This window comes from Podarcis bocagei (assembly GCF_964188305.1).
Source record: "Podarcis bocagei genome assembly, chromosome: 8".
Lineage (NCBI taxonomy): Eukaryota > Metazoa > Chordata > Lepidosauria > Squamata > Lacertidae > Podarcis > Podarcis bocagei.
The window spans coordinates 70,471,312-70,487,865 of NC_138133.1; the positions used below are offsets into that span (position 1 = coordinate 70,471,312).

At 37.9% G+C, this 16,554-nt stretch overlaps 1 protein-coding gene across 24 annotated transcripts in view; it reads left to right on the top strand.

The window, feature by feature from the left end:
* RIMS2 (regulating synaptic membrane exocytosis 2) overlaps positions 1-16,554 on the top strand; it is a 349,417-nt gene that overhangs the window by 265,727 nt on the left and 67,136 nt on the right. For 15 of the 24 annotated variants that reach the window (XM_081204271.1, XM_081204281.1, XM_081204282.1 and 12 more), the window contains one exon: positions 2,959-3,059. The exons of the other annotated variants lie outside the window; for them this stretch is intronic. In XM_081204271.1, coding sequence (XP_081060397.1) covers positions 2,959-3,059 — 101 coding nt within the window. The remainder of the gene's footprint in view (positions 1-2,958; positions 3,060-16,554) is intronic. 24 annotated transcript variants of the gene reach the window in all.

The window sequence follows — 16,554 nt, forward strand, 5'->3', positions numbered from 1 at the left end:
TGTACACATTTTTAGGCCTTGAATGCCTATTCTAGATCCCTTCATCTCTTGCATATGTATTTTTAAATATATTTTATTCATATGAAATCAACGTGATGGTTTATATTCTAAAAAATGGGATCATACTTAAGTTTCCAACCAACCCACTTGTTACCTACTTCATGGTATAAATATGCATTGTTCTCAATTCTTTTTGAGTAAGGGGATAGAAAAGACTTTCCTTAAAATGCCACACAGTCAGAGACTGAAATATTCTGTACAGTATATTGCCACAAGAGTAGTATTGGTTGTCAACTCAGGTCAACTCAACTACATGGTGATGGGTCCACAGAAATTCAGAATATTATATGAAAACAATAATGACAGTTATTCAGGTATAGAACCTTGGGTAGACATTTGATCGCTTCATCTTTTAAGAGAGCCAGTATTTAAGAGAGCCAAACTTTTCCTGAATCTAGAATGGGCTAGAAACTCGGTGTTTAAAATGGAAGCTGCAGTGGTATCTTTCACCAGCTGCTATTTTCCAAAAATAGTGAAGTTGGCTGTATTCAGGAAAACTGCTTTGGGGTAAGCAGTACAACGGACATCTGTCTCATCACCATATTGTCTTACTTTAAAGACAAAACAAAAACAATCCCTCTTCCCCTTGTCACAAACTTGAAAATCTGTTTTGGAAAACAAAATACAAGTGTCATCCTATGGCAGAAATGTTTTTCTCTTGTTAACTGTTGTGTCTTTGACATGGCGTACATGATTGGGATCCCAAGAACAATATAACATAGAAATCTGTCTAGCCTACACAACAACACGGATTGCAGTGGCTTCCTTAATAAATGTTTAAGGGTTAAATACTAGGCTTACATTCCTTTACATTCCTTGGAAAATATTTTTTTTGGTTAAATATTGCCATGTAAGACCTGCCTTCCTTGCAAGTGGAGGAGATAAACGGGTTGCTCGTTTGCATATGTTCATTCATTTAAACAGATATAGATGATGATAATGATGATGATGATGATGATAATAATAATAATAGGCATATAAATAAATTATTGGTTTGATTAACGCTATTAACCACTTCCTATAAAACATCTCAGAATGATTAACAATAATAACATAAACAATAAAAATGTATAAAACAATTTAACATATAAGAGCAATTAAAACCATTCCATATATAAAAAAATAAATAAATTCCAGTGCAGATACCGATTGGGATAAAAAATCTCCACTTAAAAGTGTTGCTGAAAAGGAAGGTTTGCAGTAGGTACCAAAAAAATAATAGTGATGGTGTTTGACTGATATGTAGCAGGAGGGAGTTTCAAAGGCTTGGTATCACCACTCTGAATGCATTGTAACTGTATTATCAGAATTGTCTAAAAGATGGTTGGATAAAAATCCAATAAAGCTAGTTTACAAGAAAATGCCAAGCACCAATATAGCATTTCTATAGTTTGCTTCTCTGATGTGTATTTTGTACATTAACTAGGACATAGTTAATTCATATCCATATTTGATATTAAAAGTATTATAATTAAGGGAGAATGTAGAAGAGGTTAGTATCATTGGTATTGTACATGAATCTTGGTCATAGTTCTTTTATTTTGTTTCCTAAATTAATGATCAGTAGCAGCAGTTACTGTTATTTCTTTTAATTTTGGCTTGAATATTCTTAAATAATTGCATGTACTGATTTATGTCTAAGTGAGAACAGCAGACCTCATAATCACAGAGCTACAGAAGAATAGCTTCAGTCCAGAGAAACTTAAGCATGTTTATGTCTGAGCAAAGCCTCCTGTATCATTTTTGAAGCCTCTTTGAGCAACAATTTGCCATTATTAAAAAAATGCTTTAGCACCTCATTGCATGCATATTCTTGTTCTCTCACCCTCCATTATAATATTTGGTATACATTTCTAACACTTGACTGCAGTTTCATTCTGTTCTAGATTGTTACTACAATATCCTTCTGCTTAACTAAACTGCTTCCATGAAACACATTATTATATATTTTCAATTACTATTTGATAGTTGTGTTGCAGAAATGGTTGTTGGGAATTTCTTAAATAAATACATACAGCAGCCATTAATATAAAACTTTTTGTTAGCTTCTACATGCTAATATTTAGTGAAGGAAAATGTAGCTTTTAAGAATAGCTTTTACACTTTAAATTTTCTGTTAGGATAAAAAGTATTACTCTTATAAGTCATTCTTCCATGCCACTAGGGATGAACATATTTGGCAATGTATCAAATATTTTAAGCATTAATTGTTAGGCCCACAAACATAGGATATCCAATGTTAATCACGTTCAGAGTAAATCCACTGGAATGAATGGGCTTGTGTCCATTTATTCCCCATTAGGTCTACTATTGCCCATACTCATTTTTTTTAAATACAGAAAATATCTTACCAAGATTATTTGATTTCATTGGAAGTAAATTTTACAGGATAGCTTCTATACAGTATATAAAAATTATGAGGAAACATCATATTGTGTTGACTGATCATGTTAAGCTGGCCTTCATTACTGGCACATTCAAAAATGATTTCCATTTTGAAAATCTATATGCTTGTTCCATGTGTTTCTGCTTTTTAAAAATCATAATGGGTTTGTTTGCTTGTTTTTCCTCTTGGATAGTCTAGCAACAGCAACAAATCTTGTCAAAACCTTATATTAGAACCATGTTAAATGTTGACACAGTTGGTGTTAAACAATTAAATTCTCAATTATTGGGTTTTTTGTTTGTTTGTATATGTGTTTTTGCCTTTGTAGCTATCTTACTCATCACAAACAAAAGAATGGATTTATTGTTTATGTTGAAGAACATACATAATCATTTAAGTCAATCTCCCAATATTCACCATTATGAGTAAAAATGCTTATATTGATGTCATTTTTTAAAAAACAACAACACAGAATTGTAAATTAACTGGTTATTTTATTTTGAATTTGACAGGTGCTATGGATGTGGAAGAAAGAAATCGCCAAATGAAAATGAACAAATACAAACAGGTAGCAGGATCAGACTCCAGGCTGGAGCAAGATTATCATTCAAAGGCAAGGGCATTTTGTTTTGAAAAGCAGCAAAATGAGTAACTGTTTAATCAGGCAGTGAAATGCTAGTAATCATTGCATGGTAGCATTTGTAATTAAGAGCGAAATCCTGTACATGTTTACTTGAAAGTGAATCCCACTGTATTCAATAGGTTGGACCTTTGCTAAAAGGCTTGTTAGCTCCCATTTTTTGTAGCAGTGTCTGCCTGAGGTTAGGGTCCTCAAGAGTTGAACCCTACAAAGCATAAGGGTTTATTGCCAGACAGAAAAACCACCCCACCTCTCTGTACTTGAAAAACTGTGTTCTGCATATGCAAAGGGGGTTGGAGGGTAATCCCATGTCAGTGTGTATAGAACTGCAGTCAGGAGATTCTGATCAGATTTTTAAAACTATAATTAATTTTACCAAGCTCTCATTGAATGTAAATCAGAACTAGTGTGCTAAGAATAGAAAGAATGTAAAGTAGTTGCCTGCTTCAGAAAGTGATTAATGACCAATTAGTCATGTGCTAGAATGTACCAATAATAGGAAATGAGCTTAGTAAACTGTAAAGAGATAAACTGATTTAGTACATGTCTGGAATTAACATTTTTTTTAAAATCTACTATGTTCTATATCTTATTCTTATGCTGTATAAAATACATTAAAGTTTTCAGTATAGCTCTGATTTTCACAAAACTTTAAATCTTAAGGTTGCAATCCTATACATACTTACCTGAAACTAAGTTCCACTGAACTCATTTACTATGTTCAAGATGTAATGATAAACCATGCTTAATGCTATGGGAATAAGCTGCAGTGAGCCTTGAGCTTTTACATTTATCCTTTCATGTAGGGGGAAGGAGTACTTTGGAAGCAATTTCAAATTCCCTTAATCTTGGCTTACCATTCCATCAAAACTCAGCATCATGGTTTATCATCAGCTATGGTCAGTTTCCAAACAAGTCATATTATGACTTCTGAAGCTGCAGTCTGTTTCATCATTGTTACTGTAAATCACAGTCCCAAGCTTCGGTGAAATAGCAAGCTGTTTTCGGGGGAAATGTAAAGCAAGCACAACCAAAGTCATCTTCCTGTAGTATATGAGAGGGGAGGAAAGAACAGCCAAACCCAAGCCATAGCTCATTCACAGAGTGCTAAGCCATGGTTTAGTCTTACATCTGAGTAGACACATATAGGATTTCACTATTAGGTACTACTAATAAGAACAGATAGATTTCAGGCACATAAATGGAGGGATGCTTCAGGTGCTGCCATATCAGTGGATTCAGGTGCTGCTATTTTTTTGGGGGGTGTCTATATAGGTTTATAGCATTATTATTGCTCTTGGAATATTCCTTTCTAAGTTACCAAAAATAAATAGATTGTGTCATACTATGACAGATTTTATTAATCTCATGTGACATGAAAATTATTCTTTTATCAGAAACTGGATATTGACTGTTCAAAGTTTGATGATTCCATTGGAAAATTACTGTACTTCATGTTCTGCTATTGAGCATTACTTAACGTCCATTGGTAATTGGAGTAGCATCTTATTAGATAAAACTTTTGATGTATTGCTAAAAAAGAAAAAGTCATTGCCACATTTGTATATTAGTTGCTTGATAAAAAGATTGGGCAAGGTGCCTCAAACCACACTCACAGGCATTTGAAAGACAAAACTTTCTCAATAAGCATGATTAGTAATATGGACAATTTCAGCCTTCTTAATATTTAGTCCCGAAAGTGTTTGCATCAAGCATGTTCTTCAACTGACCTTAACCTTCAGGGAGTCCTTTGATGGGCTGCTGCCATGAGTAGGGAACTGCAAAGCTAGACGTTTGTAGCTAGAGAGCTGTGGCTTAATCTCATTCATTCAGTCATCATTTTATTTGTATGCCTCCTTTCCGTAGCTAGAAACATGCTCAAGGCGGCTTACAACAGGAACAAATTTACGTAATTACAAACATAACATAACAAAAGTAGCAGTAGAAAAACCATCCAAAATTACACAACCAAAATGAACTATTTTCACCTGAAACATAAGAAGCCCCTGGACTTCTATTAGAAACTATCTCCGTTGAGGCAGCCCATCTTCTTGTTGTCACAAATAGCTTTCACACTTTTGTATATGAATAAGAATGTCATTTAGGCAAAACAAACAAAAGGAATAAGTAAATATTTAGGTCCTTGGAATGAAATTATGGCTCTGTTAGAGCATATTTTGGAATGTCCAATAACTTCCTTCTGTTGGAATGTATGTTCTAAATCATCTGGCGCTGGTAGTTTTCCAAACGTTTCTTGCTGAGGAATGCAGTATGCATACACCAGACACCTAAGAATAGATTTCCTTTTATGTAGGCAAAGATATCAACAAACACTAGGAAGTGAGTTCTACTTCACTTCTATTTCAGTCATATGCACAAATCCAAGTGTCACAGTTGGTAATATAAAAAGTGAAAACACAAATGGAAATATCCCTCCTAGGTTGAGTTTGCTAGGACTCTACGCCTAAACCAGGGCTTTCACTCAGTTAAAGATATCTTAGCTGATTAATCATTTGAATTTTATGGAATAAATTTATCAATGCAATTCTTGTATTCATATTTCCCAGTAGCAACTTAGAAATATGAACATAAAAATATACACATATGGATTGGAATACATATTTCCCCCCTCTCAGAATCACACACATAGACGCTTCTCCTAACCACCTGACAACATAGCCATACACACAGAGCAGGAAAGCCAGCTCAGTCAAGACACACATATAGAAACGTAAACAAAATAGAATAACCAGCTCTCTTTTTCAAACCCACACAAATACAACACAACACACAAAGGGCAAAGTGAGGAGAACTCACCACTGGCACCAGCTGAGGCTAATCCACTGCTGCCACTCTTACAACAAGGCAGCAGCCATTCATTGCTTGCTGAACAGAAATCCTCCCTTCTGCCACCCGCCTCTGCACTGCCAGTCATCCTGCTTCCGCAGCCAAGAATGCTCTATCTTCTGCCATCAAGAGTTCCATTGGCATTCTACCATAAGGAAGCATGCTTAGGCTCAGACTCCCTGACTTGCCTTTCTAAGGCTCCATCTGCACTGTACATTGAAAGCAGTATCATTCAACTTTAAACAGTTGCAGAATCATGGGAACTGTAGTTTCTTAAGAGTGCTAAGAATTGTTAGTTTCTTATAGAGCTACAATTCCCAGAGTGCTAATCAATCCCTATTCGCAGGGAACTCTGGGAATTGTAGCTCTGTGAGGGAAATAGGGGTTTCCTAACAATTCTCAGCACCCTTAACAAACTACAATTAATTTGTTGTAGTAGTTAGTTTAATTGTTGTTGTTGTAATTAGTTTAATCAACTCAACACTGAAGGTCCTATCTTGAACAAATGTCATAGGGAGTCTGTCCTTCTGAGTAAATGACCTTACATTGCTGCCTGCCACTATTTATTTATTTATCCTGACATTTATGTTCAGCTTGACAACTTGATAACAAGATCTTGAAGTGCATCAGAAAATCTTTATAATATAATCAAATCAAACATGAATGCAACACAAACTAATATATAAAGGGGGAATAAGAGTTGCATCCATAACAGTTGGAGCAGAGGTGGACAGAAAGGTGACAAATATGCATTGTTGCCCATACCAGTGCTCTCTATCTGCCGGCAGCTCTTATGCATGCTGACTCACCCATTCACTTTAGAGGAGGCACAGCTCCATACATTTATCTCTGTTCACACCAAAGCTCTGTCTCCAGCTCTGTGTGTCCATTGGAGCCCTCACCTAGCCTGGATTGTGTACATCATCATAAGAGTAGTATACCCAGCTGAGGAACAGAAAAGCTCTTTTGTAATTGAGTTGTAATTGAGAGAAATTGTATGCCCATATATGTTTTTTCCTGGAGATTACATATTTATTTATTTATTTATTTATTTATTTATTTGATACATTTTTGTCTTTGTTATCCAGTGACTAATTTATTCTGGTAATTTACTAAGGAAATTGTTCAGTGTATATTAAAATGAAGAGTCGGAAAGGAAAAGGCAGCAATATATATATTAGTACTGGTAGGCCTACACTTACTGTTGAAAATGGAATTGGTATTCAAGCTGGTATCCTACAGTTGTAATGAGCAGACTGGTAGAGTAAACTCACTGATGAGGGAAAAACCTTAGCTTTGGCATACTATGTTTATCACACTGTTTACCTTAAGCAATCAAAGTTACTGAGTGCTAGCTTAATAAGACTCAGAATAAAAGAGTCTGAACTTTGCAAGATTAACATTCACTGAAGACCTCCACCAAGTCAGATCCATGACTATCAAGAATCAAGATTATAACATCTTAATGGTCAACACTATTTAGGCTGGAATCTTTTACCCATTCACTGGGAGTAAGTTCTCATTGAACATAATGGGACTTATTTTTGAGTAGATATGTATAGGATTGCACTGTAAGTTTGTTATTTTACATTTCCATTTTGAGACTGGAGCAGGGAAATAAATATATACTTTTCAGAGGAGCAACATATGCAGCACAAACTACAACTATAACCAAAGCTGCAGCAATATTATTTAGCAGCAATAAAATTAATTTTGTAGTATTGGATAAATAGTAGAGGGTGACAAGAAATGTATTTTCCTAAGAATAAAGTGGGTAGGAGAGGGTCAGTTGTCAAATTTATATATGCCATGAATGCTTCTCAAAAGCAGTTAGAAACCATCAACAATCTGATAGGAAAACTAAATGATTTTGTGAAGGGAAATTGATTATAGGAAGAGGCTAGAATGCATTTAGAAACCGAATAATAGATAAGAATAGGCAAGGCCTGGGAAATGTGGCTGAGGCAATTTGAGAGATGGATGAAGGCAAAATAGGTTGTGGACATACGTAATAAATTCCCATTTATTTTTCTCCTATTAATTGTGATCTAATCAATTTACTCTTAAACTGATTTACATTTATCTCATACCTTCTGCATTAATGAGAGATTGACTAAAATATTTTATCAAAATCTATATGAATATTGGAAATTCAACTTGATTAATGTATATTAGTTACAGCTTTTGTGGGCATGCCCCATGACTCTAACCTTTAGATATGCTGCAACTGTGTTGTTGGCACTATTAATGAAAATTTGAGAGGATAGAGAATTTGTCATAAGTATATTAGCAGCAGCTAACATAATTTTGGCAAGATGCTGGAAGGTAAGTACAACACTCATCAGAAATAATGAATGAATAAATGAGTGAATGTACTAGAAATGAAACCATTATTAAGTATTATACTAGAGATTAGTGTAGGCATATACACAATTCTAATAAAAGTGGAGTCAATAAAGATATACAGTTGCCAAGTTTTCTCTGAACTATGTATAATGTGAAAAATATTATTTGTGCTTTTGTTACATTATTTTATTTAACAGAATTTATATAACACACAAACTGAAGTCCTCCAAGCAGTTTACAAAAGACAATGTTATCAACATTTTGCTGTCAGTGTCTATTGTGTCCTTTTCTTTATCTTTTTAAAAGTAACAAATTTGTGACAATTTTGTATTTGGAGAATAGACACATAAATGACAGGTTTCCCCCCGGGACTGTGAAGCTATAGCTCTTGGCACTGGACTCAGGTTTGAATCCTATCGATAGTAGGCATGTGCTTCTTTTGTTTGCAGTAAAACTCTGTAATGCAGCAGAATGTAACGTTCCTGTATTTGCATGGAACTATTACAGAGAGATCGGGGTTTTATTAAGTGTTAGGATAGAATATATATGAGGACAGATTTGAGTCTCTCTGTATATGTGGAGATGGTGCTTTATTACTATATTGATCATTTTGAGAGAGAAACAGAGGGAATTCGTCTCCAAGGTAACTGTGGAGCAAAATTCTCTGCAAATCAAGAGGCTTTGTTGACCAACATTATGAAAAACAGCAAAGACGATCAGTGAAAATTAGAAATCCTACATATTGGCATAAGCACTATTTTAAATAGGGACGCGGGTGGTGCTGTGGATTAAATCACAGAGCCTAGGACTTGTTGATCAGAAGGTCGGCGGTTCAAATCCCCACAATGGGGTGAGCTCCCATTGCTCAGTCCCTGCTCCTGCCAATCTAGCAGTTCGAAAGCACATAGATAAATAGGTACCACTCTAGCGGGGAGGTAAACGGCGTTTCCATGCGCTGCTCTGGTTTGCCAGAAGCAGCTTAGTCATGGTGGCCACATGACCCGGAAGCTGTATGCTGGCTCCCTCGGCCAGTAAAGTGAGATGAGTGTCGTAACCCCAGAGTCAGCCACGACTGGAGCTAATGGTCAGGGGTCCCTTTACCTTGACCTTTACTATTTAAATATTAAATATGAAAACCATGCTTTTGTAAAAAAATTAATCTACATGTCACGCTAAACCATAGCTCAGTATAATGTGCACCTTTATTGTTGAACTAAGCATGAAACTATAGTTTAGCTGCAGTTTGTTGATTTGAACAAAACAACAAACTGTAGTTAAAAGCAGAAGCAAAGGCACCTGAACTTCTCCTTCCAACCTGATGGGAGAGGGAGGAGTTACAACCCTAATTCTCACTATACCTATGGTTCAAGCAAATCCTGAAGGAAAGCAGCCTGGTTCAGAAAAAAATTGGGATTTTCCAAGTCAATGTAGGATCTTTTTGAAGTGCCCCAAACTGAAGTGGGATCTCTGTAGTGATAGGAGTGCTTTGAAGTTTTACATGTTTTTGCCTTTTTTAAAAAAACTGCCTGCAAAAATGGAAATATTTCTCCCCCAGCTTGCCCTATAAGTAAAATACCAAGTACAGAAGAGGGCACGGAGAGTCCTTTCGTGACAGACATATCTGGTTTCTAATCAGAGGAAAATAAAATCACAATGCCTGGGGGAAGATGTGTTGATGTAACGTATATCTTGTTTGCATGCCCAGGAGCATGATTCCTGCAGCCCAGTAAGGGACTAACCTTAGGAATAAGAAAAAGGACATTGGTATCGGGTTGAAATAGGCCACAACTATTGATTACAGGTGTAAGTAGGTTTTGGCCAAGGCATTGGGTATGTATCCAATATCAAGCAGCCTGACTACTGGTTGATAAGTAGGATGGGCCGACCCTGACTGCAGGGTCGCTTCTTGACATGCACCTTATAAATAATGGTTGAGAAACAGCTTCAGACTTGTGTTTTGCTCACTTGGCATCCAAAGTCACAGAAACTAAGTATAAAGCTGATTTTAAAGGAGTGGATGTGTGGACACAGAGGCAGATAGGCTTGAAGTTCATTTTCCAAGTAGGCACCATTTGCAGAACCAGCAAAAACACAGAACAGATATAACTTCCTAGCAACTGTACCCATCCATCTTATATTTTGCAGGTTATGTTACTGGTGGTGGAGAAGGGATGGGGATGGTTTTAGCAAGTGCCACAGCCATGACTGTGTCTGGTTAAATCAACTGTAATTGTTCCTTCACTCCAAATTTAAGGTTAGACTGCTATAAAGTGCTCAACTATAGAGGTTTTGCTTGATGGTTGTACCCAAACTTCAGTTGTTGCAAAGGCGGCAACTTTCTTTCCAGTGTTGATATTTTTCCAAAGCATATTGTATCTAAGCTCCATTATCTTCAGTGGTTTCTGCATATCTTCCGGATTCTGAATATATGAAGTACTGGTATGGACTATAAAATCCTACAGATCTCTTTGAGTTGGAACCCCAATATGCCAAATAGGGTGCTTTTTTAATGGGAGGTAATCCTTGATTAATCGCAGAAAGGTAGCTATCCATCAGCATTTTCATATAAGCACAAAATACTAGAAACAGAATGCAGTGAAACGTTTTTGCTCATGGGTGAGTGCAGAGAATTGAAATTTAAACGCAACAGATTTTTTAAGGGAGTCAATTAACCTGGAATTCAAAACATAAAAAGAAAGACAACCTCAAACGGTTTTTCATTCATCATAGCTCCCTAATCCCTACACCTATCCTAAAACTTTATGGATTACTTACCTAAGAGAAAAGTCTCTGACCTATTTGTCTGAAATTTGTCATTATCCCCTCAGAAGGGGCAACAATGCCTTCAAATTTAACCCTCTTCTATGAAGAGGTAAACTAGCTTTTGGGGTCTCATTTAAAACAAATCCCATACTGCAAACGTGTATTGCATAGAAACCCTTGCACATATTTGTGAAGTTTGGAAGGCCTCTACGTGTACAAATTCATCCAGTTCATCCCAGTTAAAAACATTGTGGCCTTTTGTTCACTTCCCCAACAAAATCACTGGGAAGACACACTGAAATACTGAAGTTCAAAGCAAGCACCTACTTCACATCTGAGGCCAAGGGATCTAAAGTAACCTAAGTCAAATTGGCTCACTTTCTGAAGCACCAAAGCAGGGTCCAATCCAAATGTCTTTGTTGCATGTCTCTAATTTTTACCCCATGGCAGCTTTATAATTTTTTTTACCCAAACCAATGAGAATCTGCAATCTGAATCCCTGGGCACTAGAGTCCCTCCCTGTATTTGAGGGAAAGCCTTCAGAAATGCATATTGTGATCCTAGGATAGAGGGCAGTATAGGAAATGAAATGAAATATGTCCAGAAGGTTATCAACCCTACTAGAGCTGAGCGTCTCCACCTGCCAAGTCGAATTGAGATTCCATAGGACAGGTAGACCGATTATACCTTTTCACCCGAAGAAACATTTTGGTGACAAGTAATCCTCAATATGGGACGCAGGTGGCACTGTGGGTTAAACCACAGAGCCTAGGGCTTATTGATCAGAAGGTCGACAATTCGAATCCCCATGATGGGGTGAGCTCCTGTTGCTTGGTCCCTGCTCCTGCCAACCTAGCAGTTCAGAAGCACATCAAAGTGCAAGTAGGTAAATAGGTACCACTCCAGCGGGAAGGTAAACGGCGTTTCCCTGCGCTACTCTGGTTTTCCAGAAGCGGCTTAGTCATGCTGGCCACATGACCCAGAAGCTGTGGCCAATAAAGCGAGATGAGCACTGCAACCCCAGAGTCGTCCGCAACTGGACCTAACGGCCAGGGGTCCTTTACCTTTACCTTTAACCCTCAATATGCATGACCAGCAAAGATATACAAAAGGAAATCAAGGAAATTAAATCTCCAGACAGTCTAGTGAAGGCTGGTTAGTTTGCAGGCTTTGCTAATGCCTAATTATGCAGTCCATAGTACATAAAATTAAAATATCCTGTGCAAAGTGTTGCAGTAGCTGTGTGAGGGGAAGAACATGAATCCAGAAGCCAATGCCTAATCATACAGAGCTCTCACTTGAGTAATTCCTTTTCTACTTTTTCTTTTTGAGGGGAGAGAGAAATTGTTCAGATGGGGTCTTCACTTGATGAGATTTTGACATTCAGTGTCCAGCTCATTCATTATTTCTCTTCACAAAGATTCTTACACCATTGATCTTTTCATTGACCGTTTCACTCGTAGAGGTGCAATATTGACACCTTACCATTGTTGCTTGGTTGCCACCTCTAATAGCTCTCAGCTCTTTTAACACCAACTATTCTAACACTGTTATTTGCTTTAGATCTTCTCTCATATTGGGTACCAATAAATAGCATTAGGGAAAATAATTGTTCTTTGTGGTGTACAGTAAAAACCCTCTTGTTACCTTAGCTTTCTAAAGACACTGCCAAAGATCCTATTGGTTGCAGTCCTTTGGGAAAATTAAAGCCAACTTCCAAAAAAGTGCACCACAACTGCTTTGCTGATAGTGATATTTAAATGATAGCAATACCAATGGCTTGATAGCTAACAAAGCAATCCTAATGTGCTACTGTGGCCTTGTGGAATGGCAAAGCTACTGCTGCATCTGTGGCCCAGCCACTCATGGCAGTTGAAGTGTGGGGCAGACAGATTGGGCTGGAACAGCACTCTGCCCTGGATCAGGCCCTTCATGGACAGCTGACATCAGCTATAAGAGTGGCTTGTGAGCCAGCAGACCCCAGGCCAGCTCAGCCCTTCCCTTAGAACGGGCCATTTCAGGACCTTCTTCTGGACTCTGTCAATGGGAATTTCAGTGCTTGGTGGGCAAATAAGGGTGGTCTGCACTGGTGGAGTGATGCAAGTGTCCCTTCAGTGGTAGTGACCTGGTGAGCCAGCTGATACAGGTGGAGGAATCCCTTTACTCAAATCTAAGCTCACCATAGTCTGACATAAGGAAGGTTTGGATTGTAGCCTTTAGAAGCTTGGAAGCTCAGGACTGAAAGCTTTTTATTGCATTATGTTCTATTTAGAGATATAATGGTTAGAATAATATAATCAAATAAATTACATTTATTCATTCATTCTTCATTTACTTCCTGTCCTATTACCCTAAGGCCTCAAGGCAACTAACAACACTTAGCTTGTATGCATTGGTCCGTGTCCCTTAGAGGACTCACAGTATATGTAGGTCATATCATCAACAAGGCAAGAAAAAGAGAAGGAAATAGCAAGGGAGGAGAATTTTTAAATCATTGAACTCACCACCACAAAAAACCTTTACATAAAGGAATAATTTTTAATTTCCCTGAATACATGGGAGGAAGGCAGTAGAAGGACTAATTCTCAAGTAATTTAGGAACAGGTATGTGGATGGTGTCTGTACTTGCATCACTGTCCTAGCTTTCTCACATATGACTGTTGATTATATGTGGTCACTGTGGTGAGAGAAGGATCAGTCTAGCTGGCCTAGAGGGAAGTACATAGATGTTTGCCCCAGTCCCCAGGAGATATGCATGAAGAAGTAGACTTCTGCATGCATAGCATTTGCTGGATGAATAGTCACTTATGTAAATCAGATGTGCAAATCACATCTGTTGCCAGTTTGTACTGTGTTGCTTTCGGAGTGATGTGTATCTCAATGCACATTCCCATCCATGTTAGATCTGGGCTGGTATAGTCACTTTCTTACACAGGGCACTTGATATTTGTTTTTTGGTTTTTTAAAAAAGTGGTGTTTGTTTTGTTTTTTCATGTTTTTTTTCTGATGTGTTTACTTGGGATGCATCTGCCTTGAATTTTTTTTTTGGGCGGGGAATTATGCTAAAGTTGTAATTATGATTGTAAACAGACATTGTAAATCTTTTATAAATTGGAATATTCAATAATGGTAGCCCTTACCAGTAAGTTGAGTTAATATTTGTATCCTGCTTTACCAACAACAAATGTAGAGCTCAAAATGGCTCACCCTCCTCCTCCCCCCCCCCTTGTTTTGTGAGTTTGGGCCTCTTCCTTGACTCTAGCTGGCTGTCTAACTACCGTTTTATAAACCACTTAGAGGTTTAATTACAATCAAGCTGTATATACATTCTGTTAAATAAATAAAAAAAACAGCAGGAATAGCTATAACTTTTTCCAGCCTCGGTGCCACATTCGTCCTCTGGGAGCCTCATGCCAGCAGTGGGTGCATATACCCCACATGCACGCTGTGCACAGATATGAAATGAAATTAAATATGTGCAGAACACATACACAGGCCACACATATGTACACATACACAGACTCACATCACTTCTCTGATTATCTGTGCAGAGGACAGGGTTTGTGGCGTCCTCCTTGCTCATCAGACGATTGATGTGATGATCATGATCAGGTGATTGATCTGATTAGGGAGGGAGCTCCCCCCTCCCCCACATCAGGGTACTCTACCCAGCTCTGCACCCTGAAGGGGTTGAAAACCACCCTCTTCTCACATCAGATGACTGATCTGAAGGGGGAGAGGGCAATTCTAGCCATGACTTCTTTCAAACCAGTTTTGTTCTACCTAACAAAAAAGCAGTTTCCACATGTTGAGAAGCATATTGCTCTTAGGTCCCCATTACTGGGCTCCTGCAGCTATTGCTAGTCATGGATGCAGGGAACGAAACCCTTTTCTTGGTGTGGATCATTTGGGCAACTGCTACTTCCAGGTTCTTTGCTTGCAATAATGTCCAGCTGCTGGTGATGATCACCAAACAGCTCAGAAAGTAATCTCATCACACATCAGAAGGCAGAGTGGCTTCAGCTCCCCCCCCCCATCTTACCCCAAGATAGCTGTAAGCCCTTCAGATGCTGCAGCCACCATCAGGCTTCCCTTAGTGCTGCTATATACAGTTGGGGTCTCTCCCCCACTTCATTACTTCTAATACCACTAACAATTTCAGTAGGTTGTCTGGGATGCAGACTCAGCCCATCGGTTGTCAGTCAGCACTCCTGAACTGTATGCCATTTCTGTAAGACTCTAGCCACTCCCTTTATGATATTTGCCTCTCACTGACTTGCAGTTCTTTCTAATCTTTGGTGCTAAATGCTGAATTAAGTCTCATATGCAAAGTGTGTGTAGGCAGCTTTCCACAGCCGTCTCAAGGGCTGTCTTGTGCCGTGATGCTCTTGAGCTATTTAATCAGTTTAGTGCAATCTTTCAAACAATATTTTCAACAAGAATTAACAGATTTCATGTAGCATTTCACCCTCCATAAAGTCTAGCTTACCTATTTCTCTTTCACTACCCTCATCAAGTCTATTAAGTTGTTCATAATTAAAATATCCCTCAGTGTCTTATACCAGAAAGAAATGAGCCCATATTTTTGCTGTGAACAATTGTGGCACAAATTACCCAGAGGCCCTTGCATTATGGGGAATAAAAACTGGCCAGATGGTCCCTGAGTTGTTCCAGCTGTTCTTGAAATTTTCATAGGAATTGCTGATATGCCCAAGGGAAAATGTAATGAAAGGCAAGATTTAACTTTATATAAAGAACAGTAGATTACAAAAATGGAATCTTTCTTTAACATCAAAAAAATGTTTTGAAGGATCTATGTTATTCTTAAGGGTATTAATGCAATGATCTCCTTTACACATAACTTAGTGTTCTTCAAGGTTTTTCACCATTGTTGTACTTAGCTATAGACACTGGATATAATTTTCTTGTTTTAAAAAAGACCACATATATAGAGGCACTCCAGAGTTTTATAAAAATAAACTCTTGAGTTTCAGAAACACCATGGTTTGTTGAGCCATCCTGCCTCAGACACTACTCAAGCTACAAAGGCCTAAAGCAAGAGCAACTAGAAAATGAACCAAGCTTTGTCATGGCATATTTGCTCATATGTGACAAAATGCAGGGCTTGTTAAACAAGCCATGGTTTTTAGAAAAGGATTTGCATTATGCAACCAGTGTAAAGTGAAAGTGGGTGTGGCCTTCTGGTCAGCATGCTGAGCTGAGGCCACTCCCACCCTACTGATGGAGACTCAGAGGCTCTGGCCCTGGTTACATAATAAAGTCTTGGAGAGACTTTGCTTTTCAAAGTGGTTTGGACAAGTATTAATGTCATCTATTTCAAAAAAATATATTAAAAAAAATCTGTCGAGGCAGTAAGGTGAATTAAACGGTGATGACTCCTGCTACACCAGCTGTTCTTGATAATTGCCTACTCTGAGGGGGGGGGAATGTTTTCCCCATTTCTCCTCTTGCAAATGATGACCAAAGGTACCAACTGTGAGCAGCCTCCAAG